At 40.6% G+C, this 19,500-nt stretch overlaps 1 protein-coding gene across 1 annotated transcript in view; it reads right to left on the bottom strand.

Moving 5' to 3' along the window:
* The window catches only part of ccdc88ab (coiled-coil domain containing 88Ab), a 61,540-nt gene that overhangs the window by 26,480 nt on the left and 15,560 nt on the right, over positions 1-19,500 (bottom strand). Inside the window, exons 4-8 of the mRNA XM_070915639.1 lie at positions 10,540-10,609; positions 2,991-3,049; positions 2,126-2,209; positions 1,774-1,914; positions 609-781 (exon numbers count right to left, since the gene is read on the bottom strand). Of these exons, the coding sequence (XP_070771740.1) occupies positions 609-781; positions 1,774-1,914; positions 2,126-2,209; positions 2,991-3,049; positions 10,540-10,609 (527 nt within the window). The remainder of the gene's footprint in view (positions 1-608; positions 782-1,773; positions 1,915-2,125; positions 2,210-2,990; positions 3,050-10,539; positions 10,610-19,500) is intronic.

Raw genomic sequence — 19,500 nt, forward strand, 5'->3', positions numbered from 1 at the left:
TCCCCTTTCTTTTTCTTCTAACTGGTCTGTGTTGACCATTAAGCCTTTGTCTGGCAAGGGATTATAGCACTTTAACAAGCAAGCTCTATTATTCATAGGCAGAATTTAAAAGGCCTGACCAAGGTTTGTGAGAGGGGGTTTACTCGTGTGTGTGTGTGTGTGTGTGTGTGTGTGTGTGTGTGTGTGTGTTGCAGTGTGACGTCACAGCAGCCTGGGCTTATGTGAGTAATAGAGATGTAGGGAGGAAATGGATTGCTGTCTCCATGACTCCATGACACCATCGCTGTTGTTCTTTCAGCATCATGTTTGAGGCTTGATCACAGTCATTAAAACTCACAATAACCACGGAGGGCTGACAACTAAGAGCATACACTCATGGTGAGTTCCCGTCAGGACCATGATGAAGAGTCCCAAGTTAGAGCCTTTGCAGAACTTAAAATGTTGATACCTTCCTGATTTGTCAGGTCTCCAAACAGCAAAAAGCACCACCCAACTATGCCAAAAATGGTTTAAAGACACCAACCATGGGGCTTCTGTTTTTCTTCATTCTGTGGTCTTTGCCCAAATTCAGTGATTATTTATCTAGCTGATAAAGCCGTGGCACTCACAGTTCCTGTCGAAGGCGTCTGATCTTGGCCTTGGCATCAGCCAACTCCACAGAGAGATGTTGTCTGCTTTCGGTCCTCCTCATACTGGGGGAGTCACCAGGAGATTGGGTCGGACAGGGAGCCAGTGGAGACAGCTGCACACAATCTCTCTCCTGGGTTAACTCCACTATAGTCTGGATGGAGAGAGGAAAACATAAATGGCATGTAGTGAGATAGTATATGAGTGCAAGAGCCCATTAATAGTAGTCAGGCTGTGAGAGTTCACATTTGACTCGTAAAAGCCAGACTAAGAAAAAAAACAAACACACACTACAAAAAGTGTTAAAACAGATATATAATTTTGAATCTGTATTTAGGGTAATTTGTACAGAACTAACCAGGAGAGCTATTTTCTGCAACGGCAACAGTTAAAAGTAGGATTCAACGATTGCAGTAGCATGGACTAGAGGCATATAGGAGAGCAAATACATGGATTCACCCAAAGCACCCCCACCACCCAAAACTAGAACACAGGCATTAGGGCAAAAAGTACATCCACAGTCCCACACACACAGCCTATTTTGATCTAGTGCCCGTGACAGGAAATGGGATTTTAATTGAGAACGGCTGGACTACACAGTGATAATCTGGAGGCTATTAGACACACACACACACAAAGATCAGCTACATCGGCCGTGGGCATCTGCATCCTATGGGTTGGAAACTCGTTTCATGACGCATATGCTCTAAAGTAAAACATATTACACACACACACACACACACACACACACACACACACACACCCATCCATGAGGCAGTTAACAGTTTCAACCCTTCCTTCCTGAGGCTGCTCTCTTGTGGTAATGGCAAAAAAGGGAAAAGTTTCCACATAACCTTACTAGAAGTAGCCCATCATTTTCAATAGCAAGAATTCTGTTCGTAGAGTTGTAAGATATCTACAAACACTTATCTGCACACAACAACCCCCCACCCCCACATTCATAGAAAGACAATAGAAAAACACCAAAAATGTACCACACTTTCCTAGTTTTGCCTTGCTCTACCCTGTTTATTGTACTTGTCTATTGTGGTTTGGCTTGTGTTGCTTTAGTGATAAAAGAAATTTCCAACACGGCTCAATAAATCTATATCAACACACACACAAACTTTATATACATGTCATTACCTCCAGCTGTGTGTCCCTCTCATCCACCAGTTGTTTGAGGTGGAAAGCCAGGTTTCTGGAAAGGCTGTCCAGATCCTCAGGAGGAATTTCCCCACTTTCCAACCACTGCAGGTCCACTACGTTCTCCTGATTATGAGTCACCTAAAATGACAAACATTATATCATCAATAACAAGATTCCGTCCCCCGATGTAGAGAAAAAGATTGCTGTTCAAAGATGCATTCAAATTTTGCATTCATAACACCTTCTCAGGCTGGTACATTTAGTAAATTAGTAAGTTTAAAACGTAACTAACTACTGTACATTAGATGACTGGTAATCATCAGTTGTGTTTTCTATGGAGAAGAAATACCTCTTGGATGTGGGATGCTATGGCAGCTTTGGAGTCAAAGTCCAGAGTCTGGATACGCTCAATGTACTCTTCCTTCTTCTCGCACTGTAAACAGAGTGGGGAGAGGAGAGATTTTAGAGATGTTAAAGAGTTATGTGGGGTCAACTGGAGGTTAGTAGACCAGCACTGCCGACACAAGACAGGGGATGCTCTGATATACAGGTTTCCAGGAATCAGTAGTTGTATTCAGGAAAGTAGTCTTCAAACGCAAGTTTATCGTCTGGATCAGACAAAGATCCTTTTCCTCTCTTGCTGGCTGACGATGAGCTTAGAACAAGACTGTGCACCAGAGATGTAAGCTCTTTTTCACTGTGTGCTACTTCTTATGCAGCACCAGGTACTGCTGTGCGCAATACTAGTTTGAAGTAGACAGAATATTAAGTCAAAGTTCCTCACATAAATGCAACTATGATTTTTTTTTGCTAAAACAATAGAGGCAGTCTAATCTGAAAATAATCTGCTGCATCATTCACTACACAACATTAGTCGTATGACAGAGTTTAAGTTAATTCATTTTATCAAAGGGAGCAAATGGCTGTAATCAAGGGAGGCTGGAGCAAATGGAGACTTCTTCGGGAATTTGATTTCTTGGCTTTGGAATCAAATTGCTACAAGATGACCAACAAAAACAAACATTTCAGCAACTAGCTCAGCTGACAACCTTCATAGCTGGAATGAGCTGGAATCGTTTATAGTATTGATATTTTGAATCATGACTCTCAGGTACAAAATGTCTGAAAGTTTGATTGCAGTCCATTATGAACTTGCTTGGCTCCTGCTCCTTGAAATCTGAATTACATAAGCATATGTCAAACTGTGCTCTTACCTGGACAGCACAGCCTAGTAGCAGCAGCAACAGTTTTTTCATCTCCTCCAGACCTTGCTCTAAAGAAACAAAACACAAAAGATACAGAGTATTATGACTACAGCCAAACCACCAGAGTATGTCTGCATGAGACACCAAACAAAATGACTAAATCAAACAACTGTAATTCTGTCTTGTTTCTGTTTTGTCTTGTCTGACATTCTGTTCAATCAGCTGTTACACAGAGGTTCATGAATAAATTGTATTGATAGATTGATAGCGGTGGAAAACTTTGCCTCGAGCACTTCACCACAAAATGAGAGATCTGGTGATAACTGATAATGTATATATTTGTAAAGCCCTTCTTTTCAATTAAGTGATTTGTAGCCATTTTTTTAAAAATTACAGCTATAAATAATCTAGGTGTATTTCCCTATAAAAAACAAATCAAGATTTAGTAGGTCACGATTGAGGTGTCACCTTTGTCTCATTTTAAAGGCAGGAAAAATCCTCCATCTATCCTACATTTACTTGGACAAACCAATTAACTAAATTCTTAGGTTGTTACAATCCCCCCCCTAATAAAACTTCTTCCTCTAGTTACAGTGCCACAATGTTTTCCACAGTGTAGTGAGCTGGCACGATGAAGTTCCAGTACTCACAGTACTTCCACATGTCAGGACATATTGTCAGAAACTACTGAAACCTACAAACAGCTGCTAGCAAGCTCAACAGGCCTGAGCTCATCTGGGGGATTTGGGGCTGAACAACAAGTAAACCAGGTGGTGTATGTGTGTGTTCCACTGACTAAGTGGTGTGGTATATCCAAGTTGTGAGCATCTGTGTCTATGTCTATAGTAGGGACTGTGTGTTTTATTTGGAACACAGTGTGTCAGCGTGTGTGTGTGTGTGTCAGCGTATGTGTGTGTGTGTGTGTGTGTGTGTGTGTGTCAGCGTATGTGTGTGTGTGTGTGTGTGTCAGCGTAAGTGTGTCAGCGTGTGTGTGTGTGATAAGCCAGCTCATCATGTAGCCCAGAGGGGTAGTGAGTGCTAACACTGTCCGGCTCTAATAATAATAAATCCAGATTAGTGACCGCATGTTTTCTGTGTAGGGTGGTCTGTTTGCCTCTCAGTTTAATGGACCAATCATCACAGCAGGAGCAGCTAAACAGCAGGCATACAGGAAGACAATTATCATCTATGACTTCACACTTTGTGGGACTTTCCAAAATGATTTAAAATGGAAATCAAATTAGATGAATAAAACCACTTCTTGGCATTCTCGCAAATTAAAGAATCTTCCAATAAATGACTAAGGAGTCAGTTTGTCTGAGTAAAGCACCAATTTAGAGAGCGACAAACAAACGACCACGGAGTTCCTTTGGAAAAGCTCAGTGTGCCACAACAGAGTGTGTCCGTTTGACAGGATCTATCCATCAATTTTACAGAATAATGCACTCACACCCTCTCTCGTTCCTCTTGAATCAATAGAAACACACAAGTCAACTTGTTATTGAGCAATCGGGACCTCCATGTGGTCATGATGTGGCAGGTTATTTCATCTTTTAAGAGGGTATACTTAACTTAAACTCATGACAATTAAAACTTGGTCTTAAGGCCAAACCAGGACCAGTTATAGTTGTTGGAGTTTAAAAAACGAACCAGCACTGATAAGGAAAAGAAACCTGCTACTGCACTGCTCTCTACAGACTGAAACTGAATTTTTGGCCATGGCCCAACCAGTGATGTCACAGCAGGTTATTTTGCCTTACAGCTGGTGGAAAACTAAAGCTCTGCAGCAGCCGTTTTCCTCTGAATTCGATTTCACTGTTGATTTAGCCATTAAGACTGGCTGTTGTCCCAATGTTTGGATGTTTCTATCATGATATGGAAAATTCAGCTGTAATTGCATTTGTTCTGTACTGCAGCCAATGAAAGAAGGTGAATTTTGTTTTTCTAGGTCTCTAGGTCTAGGTATAACTTTCCAAAGGCCAACAATCCGACAACAATGGCCGTGATTTGCCAGGTGTGTGGACGTGGTAGAGTAAGCAAAGGAAGTCTGAATTTCTCTAGTTCTTCTTTCCATTTTCTATTTCACGTGTCTTTCTTTTTTCATTCTTTACATAACTACCTGTGTCACTTTTTGTGTGTACAACCAAGTGCAACACTATGAATGATTATTGTGTCTCCTCTCTATCACAGCAGGCTTTTCACCCCACCTTTTGAGTATGGCTAACACTTTTGCCTTCCACCGCCTTCCAACATGTCATACAAACTAGCATACGTGTGCCCTCCTGCATAACTAACTTGATTAAATAACTACACCTGCAGAGGACTGCTTGTATCAAGAAGAACCCAGACATAGATGACACAGCTTTATGGGTGTTAACCGAGACACTGTTGGAAAAGCACAAATGAAATATGAGTTTCTTGCATGTTATCTATTGGCTTTAGAAAAACTACTAAATTACTTATATTTTTAACACTAAGTAATTATTTATACAAAATATTTTTCAACCAAGGACTTCAGTTATCTGCTATCAATCAAGATGATGTCACTGTTTTGTGCTTAGTCAGTCTTGGTCAGTTCTAGACAAAGGTGCAAAAGCTTTTTGCATTCATAACACCTGAAAAGCATTCTCGATATAAGAGGAAATATTAAGCATATAAAGAAAATATGAGCGAATTTGGGCCTAGAAGGATGAGGGTAGATACAACTTAATTCTCACAGCTGCAGAGCTTAATGGTACCTCTATTAAAGCCATAGGAACCTATTCTCGTCAGGGAGGGGATTTAGCTCAGCAAATCTACTGGAGCAACGTAGGAAAGATAAGGGACCTCATAGGATAAATTATTTATACAGCTAGAGAGGGAGAACAAGAGGGAGAAACGGTAAGAGGGAGAGATGAAAGGAAAAGAGACAAAAGAGGGAAAGCACCACGAAGCACAAGAAACACAAACACAAGGGGGGATATAGAAATAGAGAAACCAAGAGAGAAAGGGAGCAGAAGCAAGGCAAAGAGGCGAGGTTGAAAATAGAAAATAGAAATCTCCCTCCAGCAGCAGCAGCAGCAAGGAGGATTCAAGGAGGCGCTAACCGCCTCTCTGCTAACCTCATCTTTTCTCCATCCCTCTCTTCCTCCCCTCTTATACACAATCACTTCATCCATCCATTTATTCTCTGCAACACACATCCACCCATCCTTCCTTCCTTCCTTCCTTTCTTCCTTCCTTCAACATTGTTACAAATCATCCGCGCCTCCTGAGTGTTTGCATTCACTCATCTAGGCTTCCTTTTTCGCCTCCTTCCCTCCCTCCCTGCTTCATCCTTCTAGCAGGAAACAAGAGGTCAGGTGGACAGTGACTAACCCTTCTTCCTGCAATGCCATTGTTAATCTGTGTGTTAGGATGTGAGTGAATAAGAAGAAAAACAAAATGTGTGTTTGCGTGTGCAATCTATTGCTACAACTCTCTCCTCTGCCATGATGAATAGAGTCATTCAGGACGCGATGAATTGCATGTCAGTGGTGAAACTAGTACAAGCAATCTGATATTGCTTTGACAGAATGCCAGACTGTATTCAACCCATCTCACTGGAGCAGACAACGGAGTTGGCGAAACCTTATTTTCAGATTATTTTCGACCGTTTGTGCTTTATGAGGCAAGATAGAGCGTCAAGTGATATCAAAAGACAGACAGCCTGGAGCTGAGGTCAGTGTCATGAGCAACAGTGCATGTGACCCAGTCTGCCTTCACACAAGCAGCACTGAACTGGCTAAAGATTATCATTTAAAAAAAAGATGAAATAAAAAATAACATGTTGGTCATGTTGGCATTTTCTCTTGGTTATCTTCATTGTTTCATTCTCATAACTTTCAAAGCCAACGCAGCACACACACAAACAACTTTGTCTATTCTATTCTTCCTTATGGAGACACTAGACACCACAACACTGTGAAAATAGACTGCATAAAACACACCAAACATTCGCCTACACATGAGGAACATTGTTTGACTTTTCTAGCAGAAATAGCAGACCTGACTTTTTTCTGAACTACTCACCACACACACACACACAAACCCACACAACTGTCAAGCCCCTCATTTTATGCTTTCTGTCAGCTGTCAACAGTTGTCTTTCCAGTTGTTGCTACAGTTAAAAGGATTTTAACAGTATCAATAATAAGGAGCTCATTGAGAGGGGCTTTCATCTAAAACCATACGTTGATTTGTGTCATTCATATGTTTTTAATCATAAAATGTATGAAAAAATATTCTGAAATCTAGATTGCATCTGATATTTGTGTATGAAAATGTGTCAACTGTGCCACGTTCTCCTTCAGTAGGAGTAGTGGAGAGAGAGAGGATGTGATGTTTTTTGTAGCCTGTCCCTGTTGCAGACTGAACTTATGCAATAATAATAACATAAATGACTGCAAGAGACTTGAGTGAAGCAGCTACAGACGAGCAAATACATCAGAAATGGGGTGAGAGTGTAACACTGACAGTCACAAACGCATTTTGAGCGGCAAGACGTAAGTTTTCAGAAGATCAGACCAGATCACTGCTGAAAATGCACAGGCTTTAAGACAGACTAAACAAAGGAGGAACTGTGTGTGTGTGTGTGTGTGTGTGTGTGTGTGTGTGTGTGTGTGTGTGTGTGTGTGTGTGTGTGTGTGTGTGTGTGTGTGTGTGCATCGTCACTAAACACTACTTGGGGTGTGTGTGTGTGTGCATCTCACTGTGCGTGTATATACAAGGCAGACTAAGGTAAATCAGAGATGGGGGGGGGGGGGGGGGGTACTACAGTGCATTCCCACTGTTCACTGTTTTGAAGATACCCCTCCCCCATCCACCAACTAAACACGCACACATGCATGCACTCACACACATGCAGAGTCGTCCCCTGCCCCCTAATGAGAGCATAATAAAAGCCACATGGCCAATGACTTTCAGCTGGCAGCCGCTGAGCCAGAGAGCCAGACTCCACAGCCACCGCTGGTCTGACTGACTGACTGATTATCTGACAAGCTGGAGGGTAAAGGGCAAAAGAACCCTGAGGAATGCAGTCTGATGCTTTCTGCCTGCTCTGGTCCACTAGCTCGGACCTGCCCTCCACTCGTCGGGTCGACTTTGGTATTCACTTAATATTCACTTCAGCCATGTGTAAGGCCGTTGTGTAAGGCTGTAGATCTGGAATATTTATTAAGGCACTTTGAGGCTGTGACATATTCAAAGAGTAGACATTATTTTGAGAGTTCTGTTCATGAAAGAATCGCTCTTGGCTTCACAATGACTAGACTGGGTTATTATTGGAAACAGCACTGAAAGGAATGAATAAAATGCCAAAAGAAAGCTGCTGAAAGAGTTATGATGTACGCTGCAGATGGTCGTTATCACTAGTATTTGAACAAATATTTAGAATAACTCATTAAAATACTTTTATACTACAATAAACTAAAAACTAATGGATCATGTAGACAGTTTGGATTTGTCTTAAACAATGAATACTTATTTTTACTATACTTTGGCAGGGCAGTGATAGTTTTTCTTGTCGCTAAAGTAAATTAACAACCAGGTTATACTTGCATGAAACAGACACACAGTCAAACACAATGGTGCACACCAATGTGTGTATACTCGCTGCAGCCTCTCATTGTTCGTTTATTTACCCTTCATGCCTGTGGGGGCTCATGAAAATTAAAGAGGTAACTGTGACCATTGAAAAGCGATGAAAACTCAAAAATAACAGCAATGGCTGTGGTGAAAGTGTGATAAAGGCTGCTGAGGGAGGACAGGGATTTAGAAGCCATTTCATCTGCTTAAAAAAGGTAGACATATCCTTCAACAAGCTCTGCCAAGTCTGAGTCTGAAAACAATTCACTTTGACAAGCTGATGATTAACATTTGCAGAGATGTACATAAAGGCTATGAATCTTCGCTTGGACACCCTTTCCAAAAATAACCTTGTAGTGGATTTAGCAAAGATTTTGCAGTGGGGGCTAATTTATTTTTCATCCTTTTATCCCTAAAAACCTTTTATTTCCACAGCCAGTACACCGTGATCTTAAATGATGGCCTGCTACTAGTTATCTTCTCTCCTCTTTAGCTTCATCAAGGTCACATTGGGATATCAAGTAGCACTTGGGGCGGCAGAGGTCAAGCTGCTCAAAAATGTTTTCATGAAATGAAACACTTGACACTGCACTACTGTTGCTTCAAGGCTGGCTCAGACATATCAAATAGCATGGCTGGGTTCAGTAGGTCAAAGCTTTGCCGCAAAATGGTTAAATGATTGTTAGCACGTTGGGTAATAGAAGTACACTAGAAAACTATAGACTTGGCCTGCCTTCTTTTATCTGTCCTCTGAGATCTTCATTAAGCCGTGGCAGGGAAGTTTCACGTTGTGGTTTAGTTTTAACACTATTAAACGCTGTCAACAGTGTTTTATAGCCAGAATCCCAGTCACTGGATAGCAAATTGGACCAATCAATTCAACTAGAGGCAAAGGCATAATTATGCTGCTCACTCTTATGAATTACTTTGAAACATTGTTCAGTTGAAATATGATGATTTAATCCTTTTCTAGTAAGTTTTCGTACCATAAAAGTTCAATTATAGGATTTAGATATGCGCTCTGGTCTATCGGTGAAAACGAAGTCTATTTGTGTCTGAGAGGTTGAAGTTTTTCTAGTTGGGCCATCAATTATCTGACTCATATTAAGGTCATCGGTAATGGCTTTTTCCTGCGTGTTCTGTTCCCTCAATTTATGTTAAAGTCACCCATGAGGATTATGTCCTTCTTCTAATCACATTCTTTGAGAATGGTATGCAAGTATTCATAAAACATGCTGTCAGAAGATGGCGGTCTGTATAGGGTTATAATAATGAAAGACATATTTGGGGAAATGGTGTCCTGTCCCTTCTGAAGGGAGGTCACATATTGACTCTTTTAACCATGTCTCAGAGAAACAGATGAAGGTAAAGTTCGAACCGATCATCAAATGCTCCAAATATGCCTTCTTAGAAACAACACTTTGAATATTTATGTGACCACATGAATTGCCTTTGTTCTTTATGGACTAGATTAATGTAACCAAAAGTTTGGTTGTCCTTGAAACCAACCCATTAGTCATTTCCCATCACCTCAACAATAAAATCATAATGTTTCACATCCCATTTTTAATGCCGTGGGTTATGAATGACGGTCAAATAGACCGCTTATTATTGAGCACAAGAAGAAACAAACAAAAGAGGTGGCTGGAAAATGAAATCTACTGCCAGTCAGAGAGAAAGTCACCTGAAACATCAAAGCATTGAATAATTAAAACAAGTCTATTGCATTCACAGAAGCACTGCAAGATTGCATGTGTTCTTGTCGTGAACTGTATGCAAGCTTGTTGCCCCTGTGATTCAACTAGACTACCTGTCTTATCTTCAGTTATGAATCATTTTTTGTTTTGCTTCTGTTTAGAGGCCAAGAGCACTCAAATTACAACCTGCACAGCATTGCTCAAAGTATTAGTCTGTATAATGTTGTGGTTGTATTGTTTAGTATATTAACACTTACCAGACAGAGGGTTCCTGCCCAGTACCAGCACGTTTGGCAAAGGCATCATCACCAGCTGCTGAAGAGTCTCCTGTCATCCAAAGAAATACAAATATTTAGTATTTAAAAAGGCTTGTGGATAGAACATGAAGAGATAAGTGTAATATCATTAGTGTTGGTCCAATTAAGAGCTCACTATCAAAAAAATTCAGCCTTCCACTTGTGTACTTAAATTAAGAGAGCAAAGATTTTCAGCGCACATCCCCATCTGAGACAGCTTTCGCCATTACAGTAAGAATACAACAACGATGCTCAGGGCTTTGACAGTGTGAAAGGCTGCAGGTATTTGACTGCAATATCATCTCCAATCAAAGACAGTAATAGAGAGTGGCAGGCCTGAGGTATAAGTTTTAACAGTGTTACGGTGTGAGCGAGGTGTAGACTTAAAAAGATAGCCAAGAGGACAGCAAAATTAACAGCATCAATCTCCTATTGTGGACACGAATGGTGGTCTCATGTGCATTGGTGATGTCATCCAGTGTGTGTGTGTGTGTGTGTATGTGTGTGTGATGATGCAAGTGACAGTGGTATTCATGTGGCTTAAATTGCTGGTGTGGGTTTTGCTGCAGGGCCACCTCCATTCACATGTCAATCATGAAAACCAAAGTGAAACCATGAGCTGCAATTCACTCATGTAGATAGACACATGCACCGATGTGTACATATGTCCACACACACACACACACACACACACACACACACACACACACACACACACACACACACACACACACACAGCGGATGAGGATGGGCAGAACTTGTGTGGATGTTTTGGTTTAAGTCAAATTACGGGCACTGCAATAGTGCATAAACAAGCTACTAGCAACAACAAATTACTGACATGTCTTCACATTTTCACTTTGCGTTATCTTTGCCGTACCTACCTCAATGTGAAGTGTATTCACTTAAAAACAACCAGGACAGCTATTTGGTGATGCATTATAAAATCGTACATAGAGGCTATGACTCATCAACTGCCTGCCAAAATATTTTTATAATCCTAACCTTTAAAGCAGTATAATTCTCGTCCAAACCACAGTTTTGTGGAAAAGCCGGTTTCTTTAAGCAGAAAGGACATGAAGGTCAGGTAGCTTGAATATTTCATGTTTACCTGATGGAAGAGAGCAGTTTGAACTCATCTGACCCGACGGTTCGACTAGTCTGCGCAGGTTACTGCTGATGTCATGACAAAGAGGTTTATACAAGTAAGGGGTTTTGGAAAACACCCCCCACCCCCCCATAACCATCTGGACTATACATATTGCATTACCTCATCGTGGAGGTAAAGGGGGCTGGAAATCTGACGCTATTCTGCGGTTTTGATTGGGTAAAAATAAAGCCACATCTGTTTTGCTTTCAAACATTCTCAAAATAATCATAATAATAAAAGTAAGTTGATTGAGAGCTGACAAATTCAAAACTGTATATCTAACATACCATCCGCACACTTCTAATCTACTTTAAAATCCCACTGTAGAAGCACAAGGGCTACAGGAAGTCAGAAACCACTGCTCCTTGTCATTGCTAACGCCAAGTCAGAAAGAGGACACTGTACTACTTACTAGGATATTCTTTATATCTTATAGACTTACCATCAAGCAGCATATTATCTTTCTCACTAATCTGTAGAAAGATGCAGAGCTGTTTGTGTCTGAGATTTAGCACCTAACCTTGAATGAATAAGCTTCTATCTGTAAAAGTAGAGTGACAAGGCTCTAACATGATAATTACAACGTATGGTGAATATTACCATATTCATGTATATACATCAATGCAAACGTTAGGAAATGTACAGTCTAGCAGTTCTCTTCCAAGGTTTTTCCTTCAACACCATGACTCGGTTCCTCTTTCCTCCCATATACCTGTGTTTGAACACAATGTGCTTTTTGTTTGAAGAACCTACACGAGTCATTGTTTCCCCAAGGGAAATGTATTCAGTACAGTTATAAAAACACAACTTCAGGTATATCCTCCTTATCAGAGCTTGCAGGGGAGGCGACTGACTCCTGAGGTTGTATAATCCTTTGTTGGCTGTTTGATTTGATGCGGAGACAGAAGATGTGGAGAACGGCGTGGTAGATTTCCAGTGCATCACTGACATCTGGTTTCAAGCAGATAGTAGCACAGAGTCTGACAGACAGACAAACAAGGAGCTGCAACAATATCTTGTGTATCATCCTGTATTGTAAAGTGTTTTTATTACTCTTCATACACTACACTGTTTTCATTTAAGCAAATAGGTGACACTACCCATTACGACATTCACTATGAGACCAACTTGAATTTAACTAATTTTCACATAACAAACGAATCATCTGCAGTTTTGTTTTGGTGCTGAATGAATGTAATCAAGCAGAGACCAATACCATGAAGAACAGACCAATGATTTAACCTCCATATTCACACATAAACACACACAAAAGCTTCTACAACCCGAAGTGAAGGTTGAAGTTTGGGTCCCACCGATGGTCAGTCATGGTTATTAGGTTAGGAGCACGGTTGCAATGTTTTTTTCTGTCAGTGGGGATAGAAGCACTGACCCCAACTGCCTAGTTGTGCAATTAAGATCTTGTATGTAGAGGAATACATTGGTCTCGTAAATAGACTCAGCCTTAATCACAGTTATCTGTTCTACCAGTAAAGCAATATAAAGACCAACCAAATGTTTTATAAATGCATAAACATCAGCAAATATGGTGGTGGCAAAAACAACACTGATAATAATATATCATATATAATAATATTATATGGTGACCCTGATACTGATGATGACTAATATCAGACAGTTCCAGTCAGAAACAGCCATAATGTCCGGAGACTGAGACAGATTGACTCAACAAGCGTCAGACAGAATAATCAGTGTAGCTCAGACAGCCACAGTTGGTGTCTCACAGAGAAGCATTTGGTGCGCCTGACGGCCAATCCACCATGTACAACTCGTGACAGCCGCTTTGGGGAGAATCAACCAAGACTTTAAAATGGCCAAAGAAACCAAAATCTGCATCTAAGAAAACTATGAAGCCGAGAGTCACCCTTATATCTAATATTTTAGGACGTCTCCCGAGTTGTGTCTTTTATAAATTTCAGAGAGAAACAGATTCCTTTGATATTACTTTAATGAAATATTGTAGGCCCAAGCACGGGCTCAAGAAAGCTTGTTAATTCTTCATGTCAAATTTGTTGTATGTGTGCTGGTGTGAACAGTTACGTACACAGACAGTGCACAGACTAGATTTCATGACATGCTGGGAGCGTTGTTTTTACATATCTTGCAAGCTTGTGCAAACTGCTAAATGTGCTTTTAGCCTTGTAGAAAATAATGAGTCACCACTGAGAAGAGAACTTCAATTGGTTGTTTAGTTTGGCAAACACACACACACTTTTCTCCTTCTCCACAACCACCTGTCCCACTTCTGACCACTGCCTACCATCAGCACACACTCACACCTGTCCCCTTGAATGGCAGCATGTGTTTGCTGTGCAAGCACAACATTTCAGGCTTTTTTTCTGTCAGTCAGACTCTTTTCATACCACCCAAATATAATGTAATGACAACTCAATGTATCGCTTTAGATCAAAACTGCAAGGCATTCAAGTATTTATCGTTTACTGAACATAAGTGCATGGCAAAATTACAGTAAAGGCTTGGCTTCAGTGCAGGTGTCACTTCTTACACAAACACACAGATTCTGAACTTTCGGCACTCTTGTTCCAAACACAAATGAGTAATTTCAACTGATTTCCCTCTTTTCATTCAAAGCGGAATGAGGAATGATCTGTATTGTACAGAGCCATGAGCTCAGTGCAACACTATGCCTATTCAGCACCACTTTTCCTTCCTTTCCTTCCCTTCAAGGGTCCATTGAACGGCTCTTGATAGTCTGCGTTCCTCTGATCTGCGCGGGAGTTAGCTTGGAGCTTTCTGAATAAAACCAGGACATCATGAGCTTCTGATGCTTTTTCTCTCATTTTAAAATCTGTGTATTTGACTTTATAAACAGTTAAAATATAGTGTTCTGACTGCTAAAGGAACTAGAGATAGAATAACCAAAACAAAGAGGTTACCAATCAGACCAATCCAAAGCAAGAGCTGCAAACTATGGCGTGCAAGTCCAACCAATACTATTTGTCTCATATTGATGAAATGGATGGATGGATGCACTAATGGCTGCACTACTAATACAGTAGCTTAATATGTTGCAAGTCAAATAGTGTATGTACATAAAGGACTGTATTTTTGAAAAATGTGGGTAATAACATGCTTTGAGGATTAGCTGTAGGCTAATAAAGCTAAACTACAGTAGACGAGTATGCCTCTTGGATTAGCTGGCGAAGGCTGAGCTCTCATCCATAAAACATGATGGACACTGCAGGAGGGACACCAGCCACCGCACTGATCATGTCATGGTGATGTGCTACAAACACTGATAGACATGCACATGCACACACAGCTTTCAAATGGAAAGCCTTCACTGCCTCGCTGTAGCTGTGACAGCACAAACGTCCTTGGTTCAGTCACTATGTCACTCTCCAATATTCACTATCTAAATCATATCCAATACCCACATTGGGAATGGGAAATAGTCAGTCATTTAAATCTTCAAAAAAGACAATATTCACGCAGAAAGGAAGCCAGTGATGAGGGAGAAAAATTGAGGGGTGGATGGAGAAAAAAAGACAAATAGAGAGGGGGAAAGGGAAGAGAGGTGCAGCTTTGATTCCATTACTTCTCACTCCAGGCACGCAGGGCTGAGCTGCCTCCTCCTCTCTTCCTCCTCTTCTCAACATCTTTCCTCTTCCCCCCCATCCCCCTATCCTGACACTATATGGCTGTATTATTGATTCCAGCAGGATTCACAGCTCCTCAACACTGGCTCTTCTTCCCATCCCACAGAGACATTTAGACAGCCTGATAGAATGGATGCGTTTGTCAAACACAATGGAATGGCTTATATATATATATATATATATATATATATATATATATATATATATGTGTGTGTGTGTTTGTTAAGAACTAATATACTATAACGAACACATTGATCTGTCTTGTCCTCCCTATGCCGTTGAGACATTTCCTCTAGAAAGTGAATCTCTGCCTTATAATTTTCTCTTAAAAATATTCTCTAGTATATATTTTGCTTAGGCTTGAATTGAGGATGCCAGACATATAACACTTAAATGATTCTGAGCTCTGCATCCTGCTTTATTGTTTTATTGTCTGCTGACAATACAGATAATATTCTGCTGATCTGCCAGTGGCCTGGTAGATGATGCTCAGACACCCACAGCTGTAAATGCAATACATGGCAAGGGCCGTGCTAAGATAAATAATCCATATGCTCTTACTGTAGGTAAGCATGTGTGTGTAAGTTTGCGTTAAAGTGGTGTCAGTGGAAAGGTTATAAGGCTGCTGTGTTTCGGTCTCACAGGAGCCTTGTCTGTTAAACTAACCCTCTCCAACACACACACACACACACACACACACACACACACCTTCCTACAACTCCTCCCCATCTATCCACCCATGCACAAGTTCCGCTACCGGCACAGCTTTAAACAGGGGACTAATTGTACTGCTACTCTGTGCGTGTGTGTGTATGTGTGTGCGCGCACACACACACACGTGTTCAAATGCTGCCTGAACCCTGAATCCCACCCATTCTGCAGACATGCAGTGTTACCATAGAAACGAGGAGATGGGTTTATTCTCCCCATGCTAGCGAGTCTGACACACATAGTACAGTACACGTACAAACACACATGCACGCACACACACAGACACACACAAACACACACACAAGCCCTCTCCTGGGTATGGCACTGCGGACTTCTCTCCTACTGAAAAACTGCAGAGATTATGAACTTGAAAAGGTTATTACCACCAACAATGGGAAGGAGCATGCTTCCTCTTTCCATCACATCTAACACAAACGCACAAAAAAACCACTTAACACCAGATCTCAATACATCCCCGTGAACTGAATCAATGCAAAGACAGCTTTTCCTGCTGTTCAGCACTGTAATAGACCCATAAGAACACAAAAGGGGTTTGCGCACTGCAGTTCAAGGAGCAAAGCATCTCTCCAGAATCTTATTGGATGGATGACTAAAGGTTTTCTTCTGACACTCTTTTTTCCCTTCTTATTCAGACTCAGGGACTAGTATCTTCAGAGGAAAACAACAATCTGATCTCAAGAGTGTCTATAGATGCATGCTGGCCACAAGCAGGCACATGAGGGTTTAATAAACAAGCGTAACTCAAGATGTTTATAAAGCTAGACCAGTTTGGTTTTATTTAAATCTTCAGTTTCTAATCATTTGTGCAAAGAAGATATTATTGTTTTATTACCTTCATCTTTATTCTTTTTGTTTAAATTATTATCAATGAAGCCCTGCAGAACAACAAAAGAGCTTTTAACTTAAAAAAGTGAATTATGGAGAATTAAGAATGACCCTGTGCAAGTTCTTTTCATAAGTCATGGTTATGTGCAAAGAAGTGAAATACAGCCAACATGCTAGTTGAACTACTAATTAATTAGATTTGACCTGACAAAAAAACTAAACAGTTGCTCTTGGCTCAACAGTAAACTCCACTGAAAAGAGCAGCAGTTGGGGTCTACTGTCGGCCAGATGGACAGATCATCTCTTACATGAGGAGGAGGAGAGAGCGAGCCATTAGCACCCTGTTTCTTTTGTTCTCGGCTGTTATCTATCAGCTAGAGTGCTTTTTACAACAGAGCCCTGAGGCTGAACGAGTGGACGGGCTGATCCTGCTGCTCGTCTCAAAGGTAGAGGCAGGTGGGCAGGGGAAGTCTGACCCCCTCCACCCCATCACCCCAGGGCTTTGCTTCACACTGGCTGGAAAAGTTCACACAATCACACACGTCATGTCATCCTTTGCAATTTAAGCCAATGCAATTATTGCTCTCTTTAAAGCGTAATTCCAATGAAGTTTGATTGTTTCTGTTGATTGTTCTTTCAATTCCAATCTACTGTTCAGTTAAATTTGCTAAATGGCTTCGCAGTACTAAACGTGCAGAGCGGCTGCAATGATGGTTAAGAGAAAATGCGTCTATTTCCAACAACTTGGAAGTTTGGATGTTGCAATAAAAAGGTGTTCAAATTAGTGAAAATGAGCTTCCTTTTGTCCACATTATGTATTAAAAAAAGGTGTGACAGGTGAATAAATACAGTATAAACACATTTCAAATTTTAAGGCTGGATTTTATTCATTTATTTATTTTTTAACCACAGAGTAGAGACTCCTGTAGACACAACTCACATGCTCTAGCTCAGTGATGGAAAACAAGAACCCAGCTTCTAGCTTCCCCTTAATACAGCAACTCTGCTAGCGGTTAAAAATAGCTCCCTTTTAGCATATGGGAACTGCCACAAATTCCCCTCCACATGTACTCTTGCAGAAATGTATCCACACATGCAGGCACACTGTTATTTTGGTAAGCCAATGTCCGACTCAAGGCTGTGATTATATGATGTGATTGGTGAGTGGTTCTGGGTGTAAATGGGAACACTACTCAACATGGAGGTCTTGAAAGTTCAAAAAGATTGAGGAAGTCTGTGTACAAATATGTCTCAGAATAAGTGAGTGTTTGCTTACAGTAAGTGGTTAACTAGAAAGCCGGCGCAAATAAATGACACTTGGATGACATTTACCAGAATGCTCCACCCTGTTGTTTGTGATCAGAAAGAGCACAATGTACGACTGTGTTCAGAATGAATCATGGCAATGATGGGCAGAAAAATCTATTTAGCTTTGATTTTAACAAATCAATTTCACTTGAATGTGATGTGTTACTGCTTTTCATGTGGTTGAATCAAACTGTAGTGTATAAGCTTGTTCAAATACAGATATTACATTTTAGCATGGCTGCACAATTAAGCATACGGCTAAATATAGTCAGGTATTTGATTAGGGACATTAGTCATGACGTCTGGCAGTAGTCAGGTTTCTACAGTTTTTCTTATTTTGCTGCCAAACAGTATTTACAGCTACTCAAAACCAAGCACATAAATAAACAAAAAGGAAATTAGGCTTAAAAGCTTAAAGTTTATTTTATAGCTTGAGCCAAACAGATCAATATAATTCACATCTGAATTGAATTATATTCCCTTCCTAAACTCCATTAAGATATTGTTTGTTTAAAGACCTAGCTAGTTAGCTAGGTGCTACATCATCATCAACAACAGGGTATTGAGATGCGAGTGTGTAGCATGTGAGTCTGCATGACAACACACATTTAGCCTGCAGCTACAGGCACATGCCCTAATAAACTGATTTGCTCATAACTGATGCTGAAAGGAGCTGCAAGACAAGAAGTCAATGGGGATTTCCAGACTTATAAAACAAAGATGCATAGGAAAAAATATTTGTATATTTTGTTCTAGTTGAGGGCAATTAAAATAACCACTGGCTTGAGGCAAAAGCTGTAATAACAAGGATGGGAAATTCTTTTCTCCATGTTTGATGAAGTCAAAAACAACCATCCACAGCTACAGTATGTTGCAGCAGATTATGTGTGCATGTATGCATGTGAGTGAGGCTGACTGTGTGTACTGTATGTCTGTCTGTGTTTCAGTTTTACTCTGGCCCAGTAACAGAGCATCTTTGTGAGGCTTTAGGTCAACAAGGGGAAAAAAAGCCAGCCTCTTGTGCCAGGCAACAGTTGTGTAAGCAGATAGCAGGTGAGAGAGCTTGTTAGAGTCAGTAAATTAACCTTTTAACCTACATGCTTATTCAGGTTTAATGCTAGCACAGAGGATGTCCCAACTGAGAAACATTTGAAGCCTGGATTTCAAATTCAAATATTAAATAATCATTAAATAAAGAGGCAAAAATTCTGTGCTGAAAGCACTGTAAAAAATCCTTTTAATGTCAATCAATAATATCAAAATATTCTC

This window comes from Enoplosus armatus, chromosome 12, assembly GCF_043641665.1.
Source record: "Enoplosus armatus isolate fEnoArm2 chromosome 12, fEnoArm2.hap1, whole genome shotgun sequence".
NCBI classification, from domain to species: Eukaryota; Metazoa; Chordata; class Actinopteri; order Centrarchiformes; family Enoplosidae; genus Enoplosus; species Enoplosus armatus.